The 20,046-nt window shown below is 41.3% G+C and overlaps 1 protein-coding gene and 1 pseudogene across 2 annotated transcripts in view; both read right to left on the reverse strand.

Annotated features, from left to right (window-relative positions):
• MAP2K5 (mitogen-activated protein kinase kinase 5) overlaps nt 1-11,594 on the reverse strand; it is a 245,723-nt gene extending 234,129 nt beyond the window's left edge. The window contains exons 1-2 of one of the 2 annotated variants that reach the window (XM_078079165.1): nt 10,738-11,594; nt 4,142-4,190 (exon numbers count right to left, since the gene is read on the reverse strand). In XM_078079165.1, coding sequence (XP_077935291.1) covers nt 4,142-4,190; nt 10,738-10,872 — 184 coding nt within the window. In that variant the 5' untranslated portion in view covers nt 10,873-11,594. The remainder of the gene's footprint in view (nt 1-4,141; nt 4,191-10,737) is intronic. The other variant, XM_036087125.2, reaches the window with a different exon arrangement.
• A 2,365-nt stretch (nt 11,595-13,959) lies between these two features.
• On the reverse strand, nt 13,960-14,423 carry LOC118532487 (large ribosomal subunit protein eL34 pseudogene; annotated as a pseudogene).
• Nucleotides 14,424-20,046: the final 5,623 nt, after the last annotated feature.

Here is a 20,046-nt window from a genome sequence, read left to right on the forward strand (position 1 = left end):
TGCAGCATTTTTTCTAATACTAAAAAACTGCTAACAACTTAAGATTGGTCTATCAATAGGTTAAATATATTAAGCCATGGCCATAAAATGAGGTATAATGTAGTCATCCGAAGGACTGAAGTTGATTTGTGCATGCTGATGTTGGAAAGAGGTCCAATGTATACTATAAATGGAGGCAAGGGAAATTAGTTGCAGTACAGTATATTATATACAGAGAAAACTTCCATAAGGATACAGAAGAAACTGTTAAATGGTGAACTGGAGAAATGGGGACTTTTAGTTTTCCTTTCAATTTTATGCTGCTTAAATTCTTTTTTAAAATCATCTATACCTTCTTAATTAAAAAAGATATCAAACACTAGATATTGGAAAGTATTGTTATTTGTACTCAAATTATAAGGGGCAAAGGACCAAAAAGGGGTAACATGAAAAAGGTCTAGGGCCATCAGTCCAAGAGGTGAATTCAGCATAAATGCGCCTGCCTCCCCTCACCCAGCCTAACTCCCCTCGGAAACATTATTCCCAGGAACAGAAACCGGAAAGAATAGAGTCACTGTAGACCCTCTGCCCTCTCAGGACAGAGGGCTTAGTCAAGTGTGGGAATTTGAATTTGGAGCCTGACTGGTCCACCACCAGCCAGTTTATATCCCGTGCCTGGACAACAGCACAAATAATCCAAAAAAGCAAATGATTTACTTGGCTTTAGGTCACATTAATTTTAAAATTCTCATCTGAATATGGACACACAACATTTCATTTTATTCAGCAACGATGTTCCCACAAGGCACTAAGCTAAGTACTAAGAAGAGAACAAGAATGAAATAAAACATGGTACCTGTCATCAAGTCATTCAAAATCTAGTGAAGAAGGGAAACATGTACACAGCTCATCAGAAGGCAGGCCCAACGCTCTAGCAAAGGTGTGGAGAGAGATTAACCCCATCTGGGCGGGGGAAGGGGGGGTGTGAGAGGCCTCAGCCAATAGACGGCACTTCTCAGAACTGCAGAATCTGTACCATTACCTTTCCCCTCCTTTCCACTTATCAACTCATTTCCTTGATAAATTTGACAACACCCTTTCTCTTGTTGCTTAATTCATATCACTACAATACCATCTCTTTTGCAAAAAAAATCAACTCATGTTACGTATACTTTTCAATATTAAATATATTACCATAAATACATCTTTGTTCAAAGTTTTATTTAACTGGGAGTTGTTCCATCATAGCTATACACTACTGAAATAGCTCAAAAATGTCAGCAAATTAGCTTACAAACTACACCTTTCCAAATATTTCCTCTACATAGATTCCATTTATTAGTTCAGATCTTTGGGTCAGAACACAAAGTCATCCTAGAACAATCATGAAAAAAGCCAGGCTAGGATTTTAATCTAAGCTAAAGAAACAAAGACTATTACTATTTTGTCTATGTTTTGGGGTTTTATTTTTGGTTTTGGTTTTGCCTAGAACTGGTCAAGACACAGATGGGTATAGAGCTGCTACCCTCTTCTCGGTAAAGAAGGAACAACATTTCTGAGAACTTAAACCAAGGTATTTAAACATTTTTTCTCTTAGTGTTAGATATACTTTTCAGTATTAAATATATTACCATAAATATTTCTTTGATTAAAGTGTTATTTATTCAAGAGCTGTTCCATAAGCCATGAAAACCCATAAGCCATGAAAACCATACTTAACAAACTTCGTAGGCTTTTAACATACTTGGTTATAAAGAGTGCATGTTTCACAGTCAAAAACAACTATGTTTAAATCTGGTTCCACCACATTGATGACTTTGGTAATCATTTCCTGTTTCTGAGCCTCAGTTTCCCAAAGGTATAATTTTCCTACCTCACAGAGTTTTTGTAAGGATCAGCAACAATCTAGGTAAATCATCGAGTCCACTGCCAGGCAAAGAGCAAGCCATCAATAAATGACAGCTAGAATAATCGATATTATTACTATGAATCCTAACTCTGGAAGCCAGTGGGGCACAGGTACATCAAGCCACTTTGTGGGACCCAGAGGGCAAGAAGTAGGACGTATAAAGTAAGCTTATTTTCTGCTACATTTATGAACAATCAGAATAAGTGACTTCAAGAATGATTACAACTTGCAGAACAAGTGTCAAAAGTGGCTGAGAATGTATACATGCTCTGGAGTCTACATGAGAAAGTCCACTTCACCACTGACTAGACTTTGAGCAAGCTGCTCAGAGGAGATGTCCTTTCCTCAACTAAAATGGAGCTAGTAACCGTAAGAGACACTTAATCATAGGAAACAGACTGAGGGTTGCTGGAGGGGAGGGGGGTGAGGGGATGGGGTAACTGGGTCATTGGCATTAAGGAGGGCATGTGATAGAATGAGCACTGGGTGTTATATACAACTGATGAATCACTGACCTCTACCTCTGAAACTAATAAGACACTATATGTTAATTAATTGAATTTCAATAAAATTTAATTTAATTTAAAAAAATAAAAACAAAAACAAAACAATCCTTTGAAGTACTTCAAGGAGATCTTGCGAAGGTTAAATTAAATGAGATAACCATGGAATGTTCTTAGCACAGCACCTGGCAACAGTGACAGATGTTTACTATTGGCCTGTCCATGAAACCCTTGGCGCCACCAGGGACTTCCCAAAAAGGGTCTGAAGAGCTTGCAACACTAATATGTACTTCAGATACATGTACCATTTTTCAACAGTATATAGACTCCAATGTGGTTAATAAAATACTAATTACTTTAAGAGTTCTATGCAAGTGACTTTTAAATATATGGAATGATTGTCGAAAATATTCAAATAATAGAGAAAGAGAGAAAGGAAAAAGTGTGCTCATTTAGCCAACCATCCCCCATTCTAACCCTGCAGTCCACTTTCCAGGGGGAACCACTGCAAGGCACTGTGGTGGGCACTCTTCAGATCCTTGTCTCTCAATATAGACACGAAGCAGGGAGGCACAGGGATTAGCTATGTTACAAAATGGGGTCATACCATACATACTATTTGTTTATTCAACAATGTATCATGGAAATCTTCCCATGCCAATGCATAAAATCCTAACTCATTCTTTTTAGCTGCTGTTCAATTGGTTGCTGCTTCAGATAATGGATAACTTATGAATCCACTATTCTAGGCATTTAGCTTTCCTCTAATTTTCTCCGATTAAAAATAATTCCACAATGAATATTTTGTTTGAAGGGCATTCAACACATGGGCAGGTATCTCTGTTGAACAGCTTCCTAAATGTGAAGCTGCTGAATCAAAGGTTTTGCACATTTTATATTTTGGCAATAATATTGATAATATATTGTCAAATTGTCCTCCAAAGAGAACATAAATAAAAGAGAGGACACTGTACTCACTGTCATTAACCATCTGCTTAAAAACCAAGAACAACAAATAAACTATAATGTGGAGAAACCGTACATTTTCTCAGGGAAAAATGGCCCTCACCTTCAAAAGAAAAGACAGGAACCACAACTAAAACTCCTACTCTATCCTTCTCAACACCAGAGCCCCTTTCTATGAACTAAACCCTCATCTTAACATTCCCAAACCCTAACATCCCCTGCAATGACCTGGCTCATGTCAAAACTAGTTTTCTAGTCCATCCTGCCCCTCCCAATCCCCAAGCCAACTGCGGGGGGGGGGAGGGGGGATAAGGAGGAAGGACTCAAGACCTGAAGGGCTACTGTCATCATGTACCAGCCACACCAAGCCCCACTAAAACAGAATTATTCCATGCAATGCTCACTTAAAGTTCTAGTCTGTTGCTGTTTTAAAGCAGCAATGGATTACAATTTCTTAATCAATAATCACTGGCCTACAGGTAGTTTACACGTTTCATTTTGTCCCACAATATTATTACACTGAGGAGCAAGAGCAGATAAAGGTCATGTTGGTAATTAAAGCTATATTATAGAAATATGCACACCCAAGATATGATTAAATAAGAAAATATTACTCAGTTCAGTATCATCATTAAACTTGCATTAATTTATAAATATTTAAATGTACCATATGATGATCATAAATAATCTGTTTTTGTCAGTTTCTAAAGTAATGCAACCCATAAACCCCTTGAAAAATTACTGCAGAAAGGAATAGTCAAGAAAGTCTACAAGCCAGACTTACATTCAAATGCTGTGGTTGTTGCTTCAGGCAGAACCTGGCCTATCACATCCTAAACAAAGAAAGAATAAAGAAACACAATTAGCCATCTTCTTTATTGCTAACATGTGGCAAATCCTAGAGGAAATATGAGAACCTGAAAAAGATTTTTGAAATGTTGGCATAAACTATAAAAACATTAGCTCATAATCACACTTAGCCCAGCAATGTAAGCCCAGAGTTTAAATCTCTATTTGGGGACTGGGGCGGGGGGGTGGTTCTTTACCAAATCTAGTCTGTATTTTTTTTTTTTTTAAGATTTTATTTATTTTTTGACAGACAGAGACACAGCGAGAGAGGGAACACAAGCAGGGGGAGTGGGAGAGGGAGAAGCAGGCTTTCCGCTGAGCGGGGAGCCCGACGCGGGGCTCGATCCCAGGACCCTGGGATCATGACCTGAGCCGAAGGCAGACGCTTAACGACTGAGCCACCCAGGTGCCCCTCTAGTCTGTATTAATATCATAATCTTTCACTCTTGATTCAACAGCGTATACACACTGTGTATTTAAAAAACACACAGTTTGTTCTATGGAAGGCTGTGGAATATACTAACAATAGAAAGGTGTTTAGGAGTCAGACTAGGCTGGGTTTGAATCTCAGCTCTCTACTTACTAGCTGTGTGACTGCAAACAAATTACTTAACCTCTCTGAGCCTCTATTTGATTATCCTCCAATATGGGTCTAGTAATACTCACAGAGGTAATGCAATTAAATAATAAACAGAAGTTAGCCTAGCACATTGTAGACAACAAATGTAGTTTCTGATAGTAACTAGCAACATCTCGCCTTGTATTCATAGTGCAGAGAGTTAAAAAAAACAAGTTTCCATGATATATTATTCCAATGATGATATTAACCTATAGCACTACATTTGATACAATTTTTATCAACCTTTTATTTGACAGAGAGAGACACAGCGAGAGAGGGAACACAAGCAGGGGGAGTGGGAGAGGGAGAAGCAGGCTTCCTGCGGAGCAGGGAGCCCGATGCGGGGCTCGATCCCAGGACACTGGGATCATGACCTGAGCCGAAGGCAGACGCTTAACGACTGAGCCACCCAGGCGCCCCTATCAACCTTTACTCTTAAGCAACTGGAAAACATACATTTAATGACACCAGAACAGAGTTAATCTAGCCTACAAAAAAATTTTGTTTAAGGTATATAATCTGATATCCATGTTTAAATGAACCCATAAAGTTGCAATCTTGAAAATCAGTCTACAGAGACAGCTTAGTTAGAGAGGCATGGAACATCTTCAAGAAATAGCCAGTTCTGGGAAAAGTGACCCTCCACTACGTCCAGCTTAACCCAAATGGTCTGCAAACCTCACTGCTCTCGGGGAGCTCTGCCACAGCGTCCCTCCTGGACTCTGCCAGGAACTGGCACCAGGCAGCCGGCTGACAAAGCGGCTTGCAGTAGTTCTCAGCAGGGAGCCCACAGCCCTTCCAAGCGGGGCACTTAGCAGAGTGGCGGCTGCAACTTCCTTCCACAGGCAGTTCTTTAGAAGCTTTTGCTGCAGTGGAAATTTGCATAATAGCCTTGCCTCTACAGTGCCTTTTTTTTTCCTGAAAAATAAATCTGTGCATATAAAATTGATCAAAGAGAGCTATCTGAGGCAGCCCTCGCTCATTAGAGCCAAAGGAGGTGATTTTTTTCCTTCTGATTCTAGTCTTAGCAAATGAAACATCAACTCTGAGGAAGTAGTTCTAAAAAATTTTAGTGTTAAAGAAATTCTACACACTTATAGGCAGAAAGTATTTATTGCCAGGTAAATGGAAACTGTAGAGCGAGTACGGAATATACTATACAGGCAGCTAGCGTAAAGCCTGACTATGTGGACTAGAGCCGAACTGCTAAGGCTGGACCTTGGCTCTGCCATTCAGTAGCTGAGTGACTGAGTCTCTCTGCGCCTCAGTTTCCTTCTGTGTAAAATGAGATCGTAACTGTACCTACCTCATAGGACTAAATGAGTTCATATTTGTAAAGTGCGTAGAAGAGTGTCTAGCACGTGGTAAGTGCCACGTGAGTGTCTATTAAATAAAACAAGTCACTGATGACTGGAACGTCACAAAGCTTACCTCACAACGAAACCCTAAATTTCAGCACCCAAGGATGGGTGGATGGTCATTCATTCACCTACATCATCCTTCCATAGCATTTACTGAGGACCTTTTCTAGCTGGGTGTGTAGTTAAAAACAAGCTGGGGGACTCCACCCTCAACCCTCCAAGTTGAGGTTACCTCTGGTTACTTCAAGGGAACTCTGACCACCTCAATCTTGAGATGTGAACTCTATAGTAATCGCAACCTGATTTAGGATCCTTCCGACTTATGAATAGCAGAACCCATCAAGCAGCAAATTTCTAATGACTAGGTGAAAACCTTGCTTGGCAGCAATGGCATCCTTTGCGTATCAACATAATCAAGGAGCCACATAGGTTTTACACCTAATGTGGGGAAAAGGAGAAAGAAAAAGCAAACTTGCTTGAGAGAATCATGAGAACCATGTGAACACAACCAACCATCTTATTTTGTTAAAGCAAATAAAGTGGGGCTTATCATAATGCCAAAGGGCTAAAAAGCTTCAAAATTAGTTAATACCTACTGGTTATTTCTAAGCAGGGCACATTTAATAATTTTACATAAATTTTCCAGTTATATTTTAAGTGACTTATTCCCCCCCCCAAAAAAACACCTGTCTTATTCTCAACATAACATTTACCTAAAGAAGGTTTCAAAAGAAAACTTAAATTTAAATATCTTAATGGTGATCATTTCTTGATCCTTTTCTTCTCTGTGCTTTTAATAAATCCATCAACTATATGATGGGCCAAAAGTATAACTAAGCATCTACAACAGGCCAGGAGCATAAAGATCACAAAGCGGTAGGCTATAGAAGAATAAGATTTAGAAAGATGCTAGTCTGGTCAGAGATAAAGACAAACCTAAAAGAGTAACAAAATAGAGCACTTATAGTATGATAAGAGCAAACAAAAGACATAAATAGCAAATAAGTATTTCCTAACTCAGGAGGCAGGAAAAAATCAAAGACTCAGTTTAGACAAAAATTTCACACACGAGAGGAAATCTGAGCTGGGACTTGGGAGACAGGACTGAAATAGCAAGAAGAATAAGAGGAACATTCTCTCCTCCCACTGAGTAGTTGAGATTTCCTGCACAATCTTCCCAAAACTGGGGGCTATATCTACAAGGAACAGAACACAGAACAGAAAGCTGAAAAACAGATCACCAAATGTCTCTGCCCTTGGAGACCAGCCAGTCTCTAATTATTCAGATGCAGGACAAAGACCCAGAGAGGCCGAGTGACTTCTCAAGGGTCTCCCAGCCATTTGATGGAGCTGTGACAAGAGCCCTCAACTGCAACCCCACATCCAAAACATGCTCAGGTACAGATGACTCAGTGACCACAAACTGCTTCTGGCTTCTGTTTCTGGTGTGGCCCAAAATGAGCTGTGTGGCTTTAGCATTTTCCCCCTCTGGGGTTCATGCTCCCTCATTTGAAAACTGGGGTGAAGTTGTATTAGATGAAGGGGATGCTTCCAGATTTCACTGGGCTTTAAATTTTAAGGCTCTAAGCCAAAGATGCTGATGTATCTGTGGTTTTTGCCAATTTCTTGATGAAAAGATGAGGTGACCCTAGAGAAGAGATCACAGGTGTCCACCAGGATCTGGGCGTGCAGTTCATAGAGCCTGCTATTAGGAGCATAAGAGATAGCACAGCACCCATTGCTAAGAGACCTTCATCAGGCCTTCCTGCAAAGCATGCTCCACCTGGGCTTACCTGTGCATGTGCACGTGAGAAGACACATGGCACTCTGAGCTCTAGATGGTGGGACCATTTGTGCAAAGTTTGCTTTAAGGCCAGTCAGCCTGGAGCCAAGGAACCATTGAGAGATGCTTGAGAAGCAGAAGACCCAGGCCCTGTCCCTTATGTTATAACAACAATACTTATAAAGCACTTACTACATTCCAGATTGTTCTAAGTGCTTTATGTATATCAACTCTAGTAGTCCTCATACTCTATCAGGTGGGCACTATTTTCATCTCCAACTCTCCACTTTTTTTTTTTTTTTATAGATGAAGAACTGAGACACAGAAGACACTTGCCCAAAGTGAGTCTGGTAAGGCTTGCAATTTAAACCCAGGGAGTCTGGCCCAGAGTTTGTGTTTTTAAACATCGCACCATTCTATTTTTTTTTTTTTTAAAGAGTTTATTTATTTATTTGAGAGAGAGACAGCGAGAGAGGGAACACAAGCAGGGGGAGGGGAGAGGGAAAAGCAGGCTCCCCACTGAGCAGGGAGCCTGATGTGGGGCTCGATCCCAGGACCCTGGGATCATGACCTGAGCCGAAGACAAACGCTTAACTGACTGAGCCACCCAGGTGCCCCTGCACCATTCTATTTTAAATAATACCTTCTGTTATTTCAAATGAGCAAAGTGAAAGAAAGCTCACATCTTTCTCATCACAGGCATGATCCCACTTAATCTTTGCAAGTCTTGAAAACAGGTATAGTCCCTATTTTACAAGTAAGGAAACTAAGGCTAAAAGAGGCAGAGTGACTTGCCTAGTTAGTGGGACTGCTTGCAATTAAACCCATGTTTCTAGATTCAAAACCCAGGAGCCTGGTCCACAAAACCATAATTGCATGCATCTTCTTTGAAGCTCCCTTTGAAATATTTGAACAAATATTTCGGGGGGCACCTGGGTGGCTCAGTTGTTAGGCTTCTGCCTTCGGCTCGGGTCATGGTCCCAGGGTCCTGGGATCGAGCCCCACATCGGGCTCTCTGCTTGGCAGGGAGGCCTGCTTCTCCCTCTCCCACTCCCCCTGATTCTGTTCCCTCTCTTGTTGTGTCTCTCTCTGTCAAATAAATAAATAAAATCTTAAAAAAAAAAAAAATTTCAGGATGCTATGGAGCTCCAGAGACAGAGGGGAGACAGAAAAGTCCATCTCCTCCAAAAGTTTACCATTTCAGTGGAAGAGATAGACAAAACTGTGACAAAACCTGTGACCTTTGCTGGAGCAAAGCTGTGGGAACACAGAGGATGGGCACATAACCAAGATTAAGGTAGAGGAAAAGTGAAGCTGGGCTCTGAATGGCAGGTAGGAGTTGGCCAGCTGAAGAAAGGGGCTGAGTGGAGACAGCCTGGAAGAACTCAAGGTTAGTTCTATGTACCTGGAGCACATGATGCTCCCAGGGGTGTGGTGAGAGATGGAGCTGGTGCCAGGTAGGCACAAGCCAATCCACGTGGGCCTAGAGGACCGTGCTAAAAAGTTTGGGCCTTGTCATGAGGGAAGAAATCTATATGTATGTGAGTGTGTGAACTCAAAGGGAAGGGCAACATCTGGTGTACAAGATTGGAAGCTGCTGGCTCACTCCAGCTTCGGGACTCCTGGCCCAGACACCTGAAAATCTGTTATGTTCTGCGTGGTCAGTAAAATCTAGAATTCAAAATGTAGGTACAGGAATCAAATTTTGATTGAGTCACCTACGACTACCAAAAAAAAATCACATCAGAGATCTCCCTCCTCCCAAGAACCTCTGCTCCACCCCATCTTATCTTGCAGGTAAGATACACCATAGATTTGGTACCTGCAACATGCTTCTGGGTATGTCAGTTCTGCTTTTCATACCTCAATCATTCAATATATAAAATGGGCACAATGCACTCTGGCTATCTCAAATGTGTGCTAAAAGATGAGAAGTGGCAGCGCAGCATGTGGGAAAAAATTACTAAGTAAGGAAATCTGAGTTCTGGTACTGACTCTCCCACTCAGGAGCAACACAGTTCTGGAAAAGCCATTCCGCCTCACTGCTCCTCAGTAACTATCTCAAAAAAGGTAAGAGGTCTCAACAGGCCACCGCCAAGATTACACTCTGCTCTCACATCCCATGACTTTATTTGAAATATGTTCCGAGTATCCTGAGAGTAATGACACAGCATTGATTCCAAGATGTACCCTTTCCCTCAACGCTAGCATCTCTGAAATTGGGCTACTTTTGTATAATGTGCAGCAGGTCACAGTTAAACGGGCAGTATTTTTTCTGAGTGGTACATAAAATAGTATCTTAAAAAAATGACACCTTAGGTTTGCTGAAACATGGCAAATTCAAGCTGTCTAGTTTCCCTTTCTCCAGGAGTCAAGAAGTTCAGGGAACTCGGTAGAAAGGCATGGCTGGAATCTAGCCAGGGACATTGTGAGAAACACTTGGGGAAAAAACTTCTAGACTCAGCTTTTTGCATCCAGTTGGTTGCTTCTGTGTGTACGTCCCAGTCCAGGCTGTGAGCTCCTTGAGGGCAGGGGTTCAATCTGATTCATCTCTATTTCCCCAAGGCCCTGCACAATTGCCAGATTTCAGTACATGCAATTAATCAATGCCGTCGTTGAAGCAATAAAACTGCCCTCACAGGAGGCCAGCAATGGCCACCGCCACTAGCTCGGGCCACCAGGCTCAGATTCAGTGGATAAGGTGCTGACTACCCCACAAATCCCTGCGCCCTCCTCAGTGGGATTTGAAGACTGAGATTACCACTCACCAGCACATCCCTGAAGAGTAACTGCGGCCCGGAGTGCACTGTCCAGTCCACCGCGCCACTATTTGGAATCTTGATACGAATCACCAGCACCTGGTTCTCCATGGCATGGAAGGGGCCAAGGGCCAGCCACAGCATTACACGTTCCAGGGACTCACATCCTGGGGTAGGAAGTACCCACTGGATCCTGGTTAAGCGAGTGCTCCAAGAGGTGACAAGGGGACCGAGGGGAGGAGGACGGGGCGGGGGGCAGTAAGGAGAGGAGCAGTGGTCTGGAAGGCGCCCGCAGGCACCGAGCCAGACCCAGGCTGTATGGGGTCGGAGCTGCCTCCCTGTGAGCGTGGACGGAGCAGGAGGAAGGGGCCGGTAGGAACTAGCGGAGGTCAGAAGGTTCTGGAGTTGGAAAACTGGGCGAAACGGGATCGTGAAGCTCTCTGCCGTCTGTGTGGGTGTGAGGAGACGACCCCGTTTTAGGGAGGCAGAGCGGCAGGTGTCCACTCCTCCTTAGTGGAGAGTGGAGGGTCCCCGACTGGACGGGACTCAGTCGGGAGCTGTTTGGAAGGAGCCCCGGGGCCCCCAGACCACGCGAAAGCTGAGGAGGGCCTTCCGCGGGAGGGTCGGGGAGCGCGTCCTGTTCCCCACTCCGACTGAGAGGGCGCGGCGCGCACGGGCTCAACCCCGGCCGCCCCAGGCCGAACGTTCCGGCTGCGGCGGCGGCGGCGGCAGCGGCGGCGGCAGGAGGAGGAGGAAGGCGCGGCGAGGGCACTGTTACTCCGGAACCAAAACGCACGGCACCGGAACCCCGGGAGCCGGCGAGAGGGACCCGCCTCCCGCGGCGCCATGTTGGAAGAGGGCAGCTCCGGGCCAGCCCCGCCCCCGCGGCCAGGCGGGCGGGACCCGGGGAGTGCGCGGAAAGTGCGGGAACCGGCATGAAGGCCGGCGGGGCTTGCCTAGTCGGGAGACTTTCGTCGCCCTGTGGCCGCCCGCGGCGACCGAGTGACGGTCCTTACCTTTCCCGATCCTCGTTAAAGGCGGCCAGGTGAAACCATCTAACAAACGAAGGACGAAACTGAACTGGGACTGGGTCCGCCAAAAGCCAATTGACGACACAAAATTGCCTACCGTTTGCGGCAGCCCCAGAAAGAAGTGCAGCTCTCCTTTATCCCTACTTTGTCAAGCCGTCTACCTTGACGGGGTTTGTGCATCAAATCAGCAAGAGCAAGGCAAGAACTCAAAAAGTGCTTGTCTTTTTCTCTTCCTTCTTCCACGCCACGCATGCGGAAGGTCATCGTCTTCCTCTCGTATTAGCCACGAGTGTATGAATTCTTTTTGTTTTACCCCACGATTGCCCTGAAATAGTAAACATCTCTCTGTTCAAAAGCAACAGTTAAGAAAATCAGGGAAGAGTTCAACTGCCAGGGGACAGCTGCAGTAGTGGCATCATGTTCTATTATTAAATCGTTGCAGAAAATATCCGGTCTCGTCCATAAATTTTCAACTAGATAGCAATGTTTACGCAATCAGTGATATCTCAGGCAGTAGCAATAACCCTGGGTTGTTTTTAAATGCCTTGTTAACCTCATTTTAAAGTGCATAATTGTGTTGATCTATGGTGCCTAGATAAAAGTTTGTTTACAAATTGCAACGTGTAGGTTGGTCCATAATCTGCTAATAAAGGGGCACATGTCGCTTTACTTTTGGGTGCTGAATTTTGTATAAATTTCGTGGGAGAGGAGTGGCAGTTTCCCCCTAACACTCAGTTTATTCACGCGAGAGAAAAAATAATTTAAATGTTGATTAGTTTCAGTATAATACCAAAAAATTTTGTGCTTAGTTTTCTCTGCCTGAATTTCTTTTAAATTTAATTTGAAAGTCCGTGTAGGAGATAAATTATCTCTTTTTAGTTACTGTAGATTAATAGCTTAGGTAGAAATTCATTTAATCAGATGCTCCAGATATTCTGAAATTGCCCTTTTCCACCTGCACCTCAGTCCCGGGAAAAGTAAACAGTGTGCACAAGGTCCCCATGTACGTTTCATTGAAAGTTCATTTCCTATTATTTGAGAAAATAGACCATAAAACTAGAAATTTTCTATGAACCTATCATTTGTTAAACAGCTTTTTAATTCATAGTGCTATGGGGAAAACCAACTCAATTTGTACTTTCAATTTTTCCGGATAGGTATGTACCCAGAAGTGGAATTGCTGGATCATATAGTAATTCTATTTTTAATATTTTGAGGAACCACCATGCTGTTTTCCACAATGACTGCACCATTTTGCATTCCCACCAGCAATGCACGAGGGTTCCAATTTCTCCACACCTTCACCAACACTTGCTATCTTCTGTATTTTTTATATTAGCCATCCTATTGGATGTTAGGTGGTATCTCACTGTGGTTTCAATGTGCATTTCCCTAGTGATTGGTGATGTTGAGCATCTTCTCATATGCCTGTTGGCCATTTATATATCTTCTTTGGGGAACTGTCTATTTAATTCCTTTGCCCATTTTTTAAAAAAGATTTATTTATTTGTTTGAGAGAGAGAGAGAGATCATGAGCAGGAGGGGCAGAGAGAGAGGGAGAGAGAATCTCAAGCAGAGTCCATGCTGAGTGCTGAGTGCAGAACCCAACACAGGGCTCTGTCTCACAGTGCTGAGATCATGACCCCAGCCAAAACCAAGAGTTGGACATTTAACTGACTACACCACTTAGGCTCCCCCCTTTGCCCAGTTTTAAAGCAGGTTATTTATGTTGTTGTAAAGTGATATTTTTTTAATGAGGAAAATCCATTTTGCTATTGTAAATCACAGAGGTTTTCTTTCATCTCTTTTTACCTTGCTCTCAATCTTGAGTTCTTAACCCAGAATCTGACTCCTTCCTACCACTTCACAGCTGCTACCCCAGTTCAAACTACCCTTGCTGTTTTCTCCTAATCTTCTGTTTCCATCTTTGCTACTACTCTATCCTCAACCCAGTTGCCAAGGTTAGATCAAGTCACTCCTTTGGTTAAAATTCTCCAGATGGCTTCCTAACTTGTGCAGGGTAAACAATGAAGTCCTTTCCTTGACCTATAAAACTCTGCACATTCTGCTCCTGATACTTTCTGGACCCTCAAACCTCATCTCCTACTACTCTCCCTCATTCATACCAGCTTCCTTCTCACTGTTCCTTGAACACATCAGGCATTCCACCTCAGGGCCTTTGCATTTGCCATTCCCCCTGCCTGGATTGCTCTTAGCCCTGGTATCCAGATGGCTCACTGCCTCGCATTCTGCAGGTCTTTTGCTGTTGTTGTTGTTATTATTTTATTACTCAAAAACGGCTTCTTTTTTCTTTTTAGCTTTCTGACTCTGTGCTTGTGCTTTCAACACTTCCACAACGATTTGCTGCTCCTTGATAAGGAAAGCATGCTTGATCCTGTCTCGAACACACTTAGCATACATGGAACCACCATAGGCCCTGCTGACGTGTTTTTCTGTTTTAGACAACCTCATAAGGACTTTAGGTCTCACTGCACGAACTCCTTGAAGTCAGCCTGGGCATAGGCTACATGGAGATTTTGGTGCTTTCCCAACCTTGTTGGTATAAAAGTAAACAATTCTATTATCAGGGGTTCTGGACAGTCTAGTTTTGTTAGAAGCTGTATTGTAGGACAGCCTGCGATGGTATGTCAAATGCTGCACCATTCCGAACGCCCATGGATGCCCTCCCCAGAAGAGTACATTCTGTAGGTCTCGACTTAAACGTCACCTTCTAGCTGCAGCCTTCCTTTAGCACACACTATGGAAATTACAAACCAGTCCCAAACCCACTCCACCCATAGATACAAGCTCTTTTATTTTTCTCCTAGCACTTATCACTATCTAACCTATCAGGGGTTTCACTCATTTGTTTGTCTCTCCACTAAACTCTAAGGTAATGAGGGAGGGGAATTGTGTGTGTCTTTATTCGCTGCCATATCCCTAGCACCTAAAATAGTACCTGGCACACAGCGGGCACTTTAATAATATCTGTTGAGTGAATGAATGGATTTTGAAGGCAAGGTGGATTGAGTAATAGGAATGCAACTGCCATGTACATTTCTTGCCTATCTTAAGCCTCACTTGCTCCTTTGCTTTGCTACCACCACCATCAAGAATAACAACCATTATGGACTCCCAGTGAACTACAAATTTTATAGCAAATATCGATTCCCTCCTGTGCTCGAGAATTCCACTTATCTCCTTCAGGGCCTACTGGGGGCCCTTATATATAACACTCAAATAGTTGCTGATTAATTTTGATTTAAAAGAATATGACGTGGGGCGCCTAGGTGGCTCAGTCGGTTAAACGTCCCACTCCTGATTTCAGCTCAGATCATGATCTCAGGGTCATGAGATCAAGCCCCATGTTGGGCTCTGCTCTGGGGGTGGAGTCTGCTTAAGATTCTCTCTCTCTCTCTCTCTCCCCCTCTGCCCCTCCCCCCTCACATGTGTACACACACACACACTCTCTCTCTCTCTCTCTAAAAAAATAAATAAATAAAATAAATAAAAGAATATGATTAGAACAGAGGATGAAAACTCTTAACTTCCCAGTGGAGAAACCTAGCAGACACCATCTTAAACAAGTGATCAAGGTTAACTTCCCCAGTAATAGGTCATGTTGGTATCATGTGCTCTCTAATATGAGGCAGTAAGAAGGGCAGTTGACCTCTGTGGTCTTCTCCCCAAAACTCATAGCCCCGATCTAATCATGAGAAAAACATCAGACAAACCCAAATTGAGGGACATTCTACAAGGTACCTGACAAGTACTCCTTAAAACTGTCAAGGTTGGGGCACCTGGGTGGCTCAGTTGGTGGGGTGTCTGCCTTTGGCTCAGGTCATGATCCCGGAGTCCCAGGATTGAGCCCCATGTCAGGCTCCCTGCTCAGCAGGGAGTCTGCTTCTCCCTGTGACTCTCCCCCCTCTCATGCGCTCTCTCTCTCTCTCACTTTCTCTCTCTCTCAAATAAATAAATAAAATCTTAAAAAAAAACCCTGTCAAGGTCATAAAACACAAAAAACAAAGAAACTGTCACAGACCTGAGAAGACTAAGAAGACATGATGACCGAATACATTGTGAGACCCTCAGTGGAATCCTGGAACAGGAAAAGAACAATAATGAAAAACTGGTGAAGTCCGCAGTTCAGTTAGTAATAATGCACCAATGTTGACTTCTTTGACTTCTTAGTTTTGACAACTAAGCTATGTAAGGGGCTAACATTAGGGAAATCTGGGTGAGGATATATAGGAACTCTGTAATACCTTTGCAATTTTTCTGTAAATCTAAAATTATTTCATGGGCACCTGGGTGGCTCAGTCAGTTAAGCATCTGCCTTTGGCTTAGGTCTTGATCTCAGGGTCTTGGGATGGAGTCCTGCATCAGATTCCCTGCACAGCGGGGAGTCTACTTCTCCCTCTCCCTCTGCTCCTCCCCCAGCTTATGCTCTCTCTCTCTCTCACTCAAATAAATAAATAAAAAGTCTTTTAAAAAATAATAAAATTATTTCAAAAAAATTTTTTTACAGTAAGCTGTGTTTCTACACACCAGCAATAATGTATTGGAAATTTTAATTGTAAAAAGATATAATCGTACAATTTATAATAGCAATAACAACTGAACAATAAACATTTTCTTCATGTTGCCTAATATCCTTTAGTTTTTAAAAAAGAAGAATATGAAGAGGCATGAACAAAAATGAGCACAGATAAACCCCTGAACATCCATTATGTGACAAAATTGTCCTATGCATTGTAGGTTCAGACGATGGACTCTGTAGACAGACTGCAGGGGTTGGACTAACACTCACCATGTGTGACCTTGGGTAAGACTTCTTGGTTTCCACAACTAAAACATAGGCATCAAAACAGTGCCTAACTCACTGGGTTGTTAAGAGAGGATTAAGTGAGTTAATGTGTATGGAGTGCATAGTCTAGGACCTGGCACAAATAAATGCTATGTAAGTGTTCGATAAACTCCTTATTGTATACATGAAGACAGTTAAGATTTAGAAAGTTCTAATTTTTCTCTGTCATTTAACTGGTAATGGTATGACAAGAACTTAAACCATATATTTTATCTTCAGAACAAGGTTCTCTGTATTACACACAGTAGAACAGCAATAAACACCAAACTAAATAGCATGATTGGGAATCAGAGATAGGCATGCAAGAATGAAGTACAATTTCAGAATTAAAGGAAACTTACAAAATCACCAATCCAGTTCTCAGTCTAATTCAAGAATTCTCTCCATGTCTACCTAAGGAATTGTCACACAGCCTCTCTGAACATATCCAACAGCAGGACTCACTGCCTCAAGAGGTAGCCCATTTCATGTTTGGCCAAGTCAATTGAAATGTTCTTGTCTCCCAGTTACCAACATATTGTTTATAGTTCTATTTAAAATGAGTAGTACTTTCTGTTTAATGTTTCACTTCATTTACTTCTGCATATCATTTCATTTGACTTTAAAATGAGAAGACAGACAGCACCTTTTGAAATGCCTCAAAAGGATATTACAACAGGATTCAAGTCTTTCGTTTTTCAGAATACATAGAACAGTGTACATTAATTCATTACATGTGAAGTATTTCAAAACTTGTTGCTGTTCTTGCAAATAATTCATATTATCTCCAGGTACGTATCCTTTTCTTGAAGCTCTTAAAGATGAAGACAAGTTTTATTTTTAATTTTGAATATCACACATTCATTCCACACAAAGTCTTCATTATATGATAAATGTTGTGAACACAAAATTAGTAAGATGTAGTTCTCATCCAGTTATGTACAGAAGCTGTTTTTTTTCCCCCCCAGTATGGCTTGAACGGACCCTGTACATAGATTCAGAACTGCTAGATTTTGTTGACAAGTAAAATTACTAAAATTTGCCTTCAACGTGGTCAATGCAAAAGTATTTGGAGGATGAATGAATGACTATTGATTTTTAAATGTAATCTAAAATTAGGTGACACTATTTAGATTTATATTCCAACTTTAAAATTCTTGGTTCCTTCATTTATAAATCTGGAGAACTGAAAGCATAAGAAACTATAATTTTGGCTTCATCTCACAGAAAGGGCCTTAATATCATGCGTAAAGAAAGGTTATGAGATAATCTCCTATCTTCATGGACTTTCATTCACTTCTTAAATCTTTTTTTTCTTTAAGATTTTATTTATTTATTTAACAGAGAGATAGAGCCAGAGAGCACAAGTGGAGAGAATGGCAGAGGGAGAGGGAGAAGCAGGCTCCCCACTTGAGCAGGGAGCCCGATGCGGGGCTCGATCCCAGGACCCCGGGACCATGACCCGAGCCGAAGGAAGACGCTCAACCATCTGAGCCACCCAGGCGCCCCTAATTCACTTCTTAAACATATTCATTTTTTGAAATAGAAATATCCATTTTTATTAAGTGGAGTTAAAATTTAAAAAATTTTTAATCTATTTACTGGAGTATTGATTTTCATTTGTATTTTTTTTATTCCTCCTTTAGGGTAGACAACTTTTTTAGGTCTGATTTTAAATTATGCACTTATATGAAAATAGAGCAAAATGAATCACTTTGTGGTTAATAAATTCAATGTTCTCTTTACAGACAGATTGTTATAAAATTACTGATATATTCTAGCAGAAACAGTAAAGGTTATGTCAAGTAACTACTAAAAAAATCATACTACGTAGTGTTAATGATGTTACCTTAACATACCAGCTTCAGGGGCTGCATAATTGTTTCTGCCAACCCATAAATTTTTGAGTAACAACAAAATTATTGTGATTTTTCTTACTAAATAATTCATACATTACAAAGCATGTATGTAACAAGGTCCATGAATCACTAAAGCATATAATGATCATATATCTAATGACATATCTCTTTTCATAAGATGAATTCAAATAGATTTATGTATTTAGGTTAACTAAAAAATACTGAGTTTATAAGGTTCATAATTCTATCATCAACAACAATACGAAAACTTCAAATCTCTAAGAAGTACAGCTCCCATGATTTGCTTTTAAAAACTGGAAGCTTTTGTTTATCAAAATCCTTGTGTTTAAGCTACTTTTCATGAAGTTTTACTGCTTTTAAATTGATACTATAAATATCACTGAAGATAAATTAATAATATAATGGAGTAGTACAACGTTCATAAACTGTATTTAAAATGATATAAGTGCAACTAAAATAGCTATCAGCAATACTGTATGACACCTCATACTAGTAGTAGCTAATATTCTTTACCCAGCAACTAGGATCTAAAAGAGGATATTTTCATTTACTAACATTTTACATGCTTTTCTTTGGTCTTATCTTAAATAATCTCAAACCAAGTACATCTTTTTAAAACAACACATCTCTTGGGGTGCCTGGGTGGCTCAGTCCTTAAGCGTCTGCCTTCAGCTCAGATCATGGTCCCAGGGTCCTGGGATCGAGCCCCACGTCGGGCTCCCTGCTCGGCGGAGGGCCTGCTTCTCCCTCTCCCACTCCCCCTGCTTGTGTTCCCTCTCTCTCTGTGTCTCTCTCTGTCAAATAAATAAAATCTTTAAAAAAAAAATCTCTTTGTGCATGTGTGTATGTATTTTTATATTGAAGAATAATTGACCTACAACATTGTATTAGTTTTGGGATACAAGTATATAATGAAGATATAAAAGTATATCCTTAATGCTACTAAAAATGATCCCAAATGAGATTTCATCTACTTAATTAAAACTAGGTTTCACAATTAAAATTTTTTAAATTCTAAGACTGCAATGTCCAAAATGATATTAACATGTTTTACCTCTTATAATCTCTAACATTTTTCTAAACTCAGTTATTTTCTATAGAAATCATGTAATCAGTTGTATTTCATTGCAGTAATATTAAATCCTTTACTAAATTTTAAAAATTATTTTTATTTGCAGTAAAATACATATAAAACAAAATTTACCATGTTAATAATTTTTTAAAAAATGATTTTATTTATTTATTTATTTATTTATTTATTTATTTGAGAGAGAGAGAGAGAGAGAGAGAGTGCATACTTGGGGAGGAGCTGGAGTAGGGGGGGAGAATCTCAGGCAGACCCGGTGCTGAACAGAGCCGGCTGTGGGGCTGGATCCCACCACCAGAGATCATGACCTGAGCCTAAACCAAGTCTGAATGAACCACCCAGGCACTACACCATGTTAACCATTTTTAAGTGTACAGTTCAGTGGTATCAAGTACAGTCACATTATCATTCACGTTATTATACAACCATTGGTACCATCTGTCTGAGATCTTTTTTCATCTTGCAAAATTGAAA

This window comes from Halichoerus grypus, chromosome 8 (genome assembly GCF_964656455.1).
Source record: "Halichoerus grypus chromosome 8, mHalGry1.hap1.1, whole genome shotgun sequence".
Classification (NCBI taxonomy): domain Eukaryota; kingdom Metazoa; phylum Chordata; class Mammalia; order Carnivora; family Phocidae; genus Halichoerus; species Halichoerus grypus.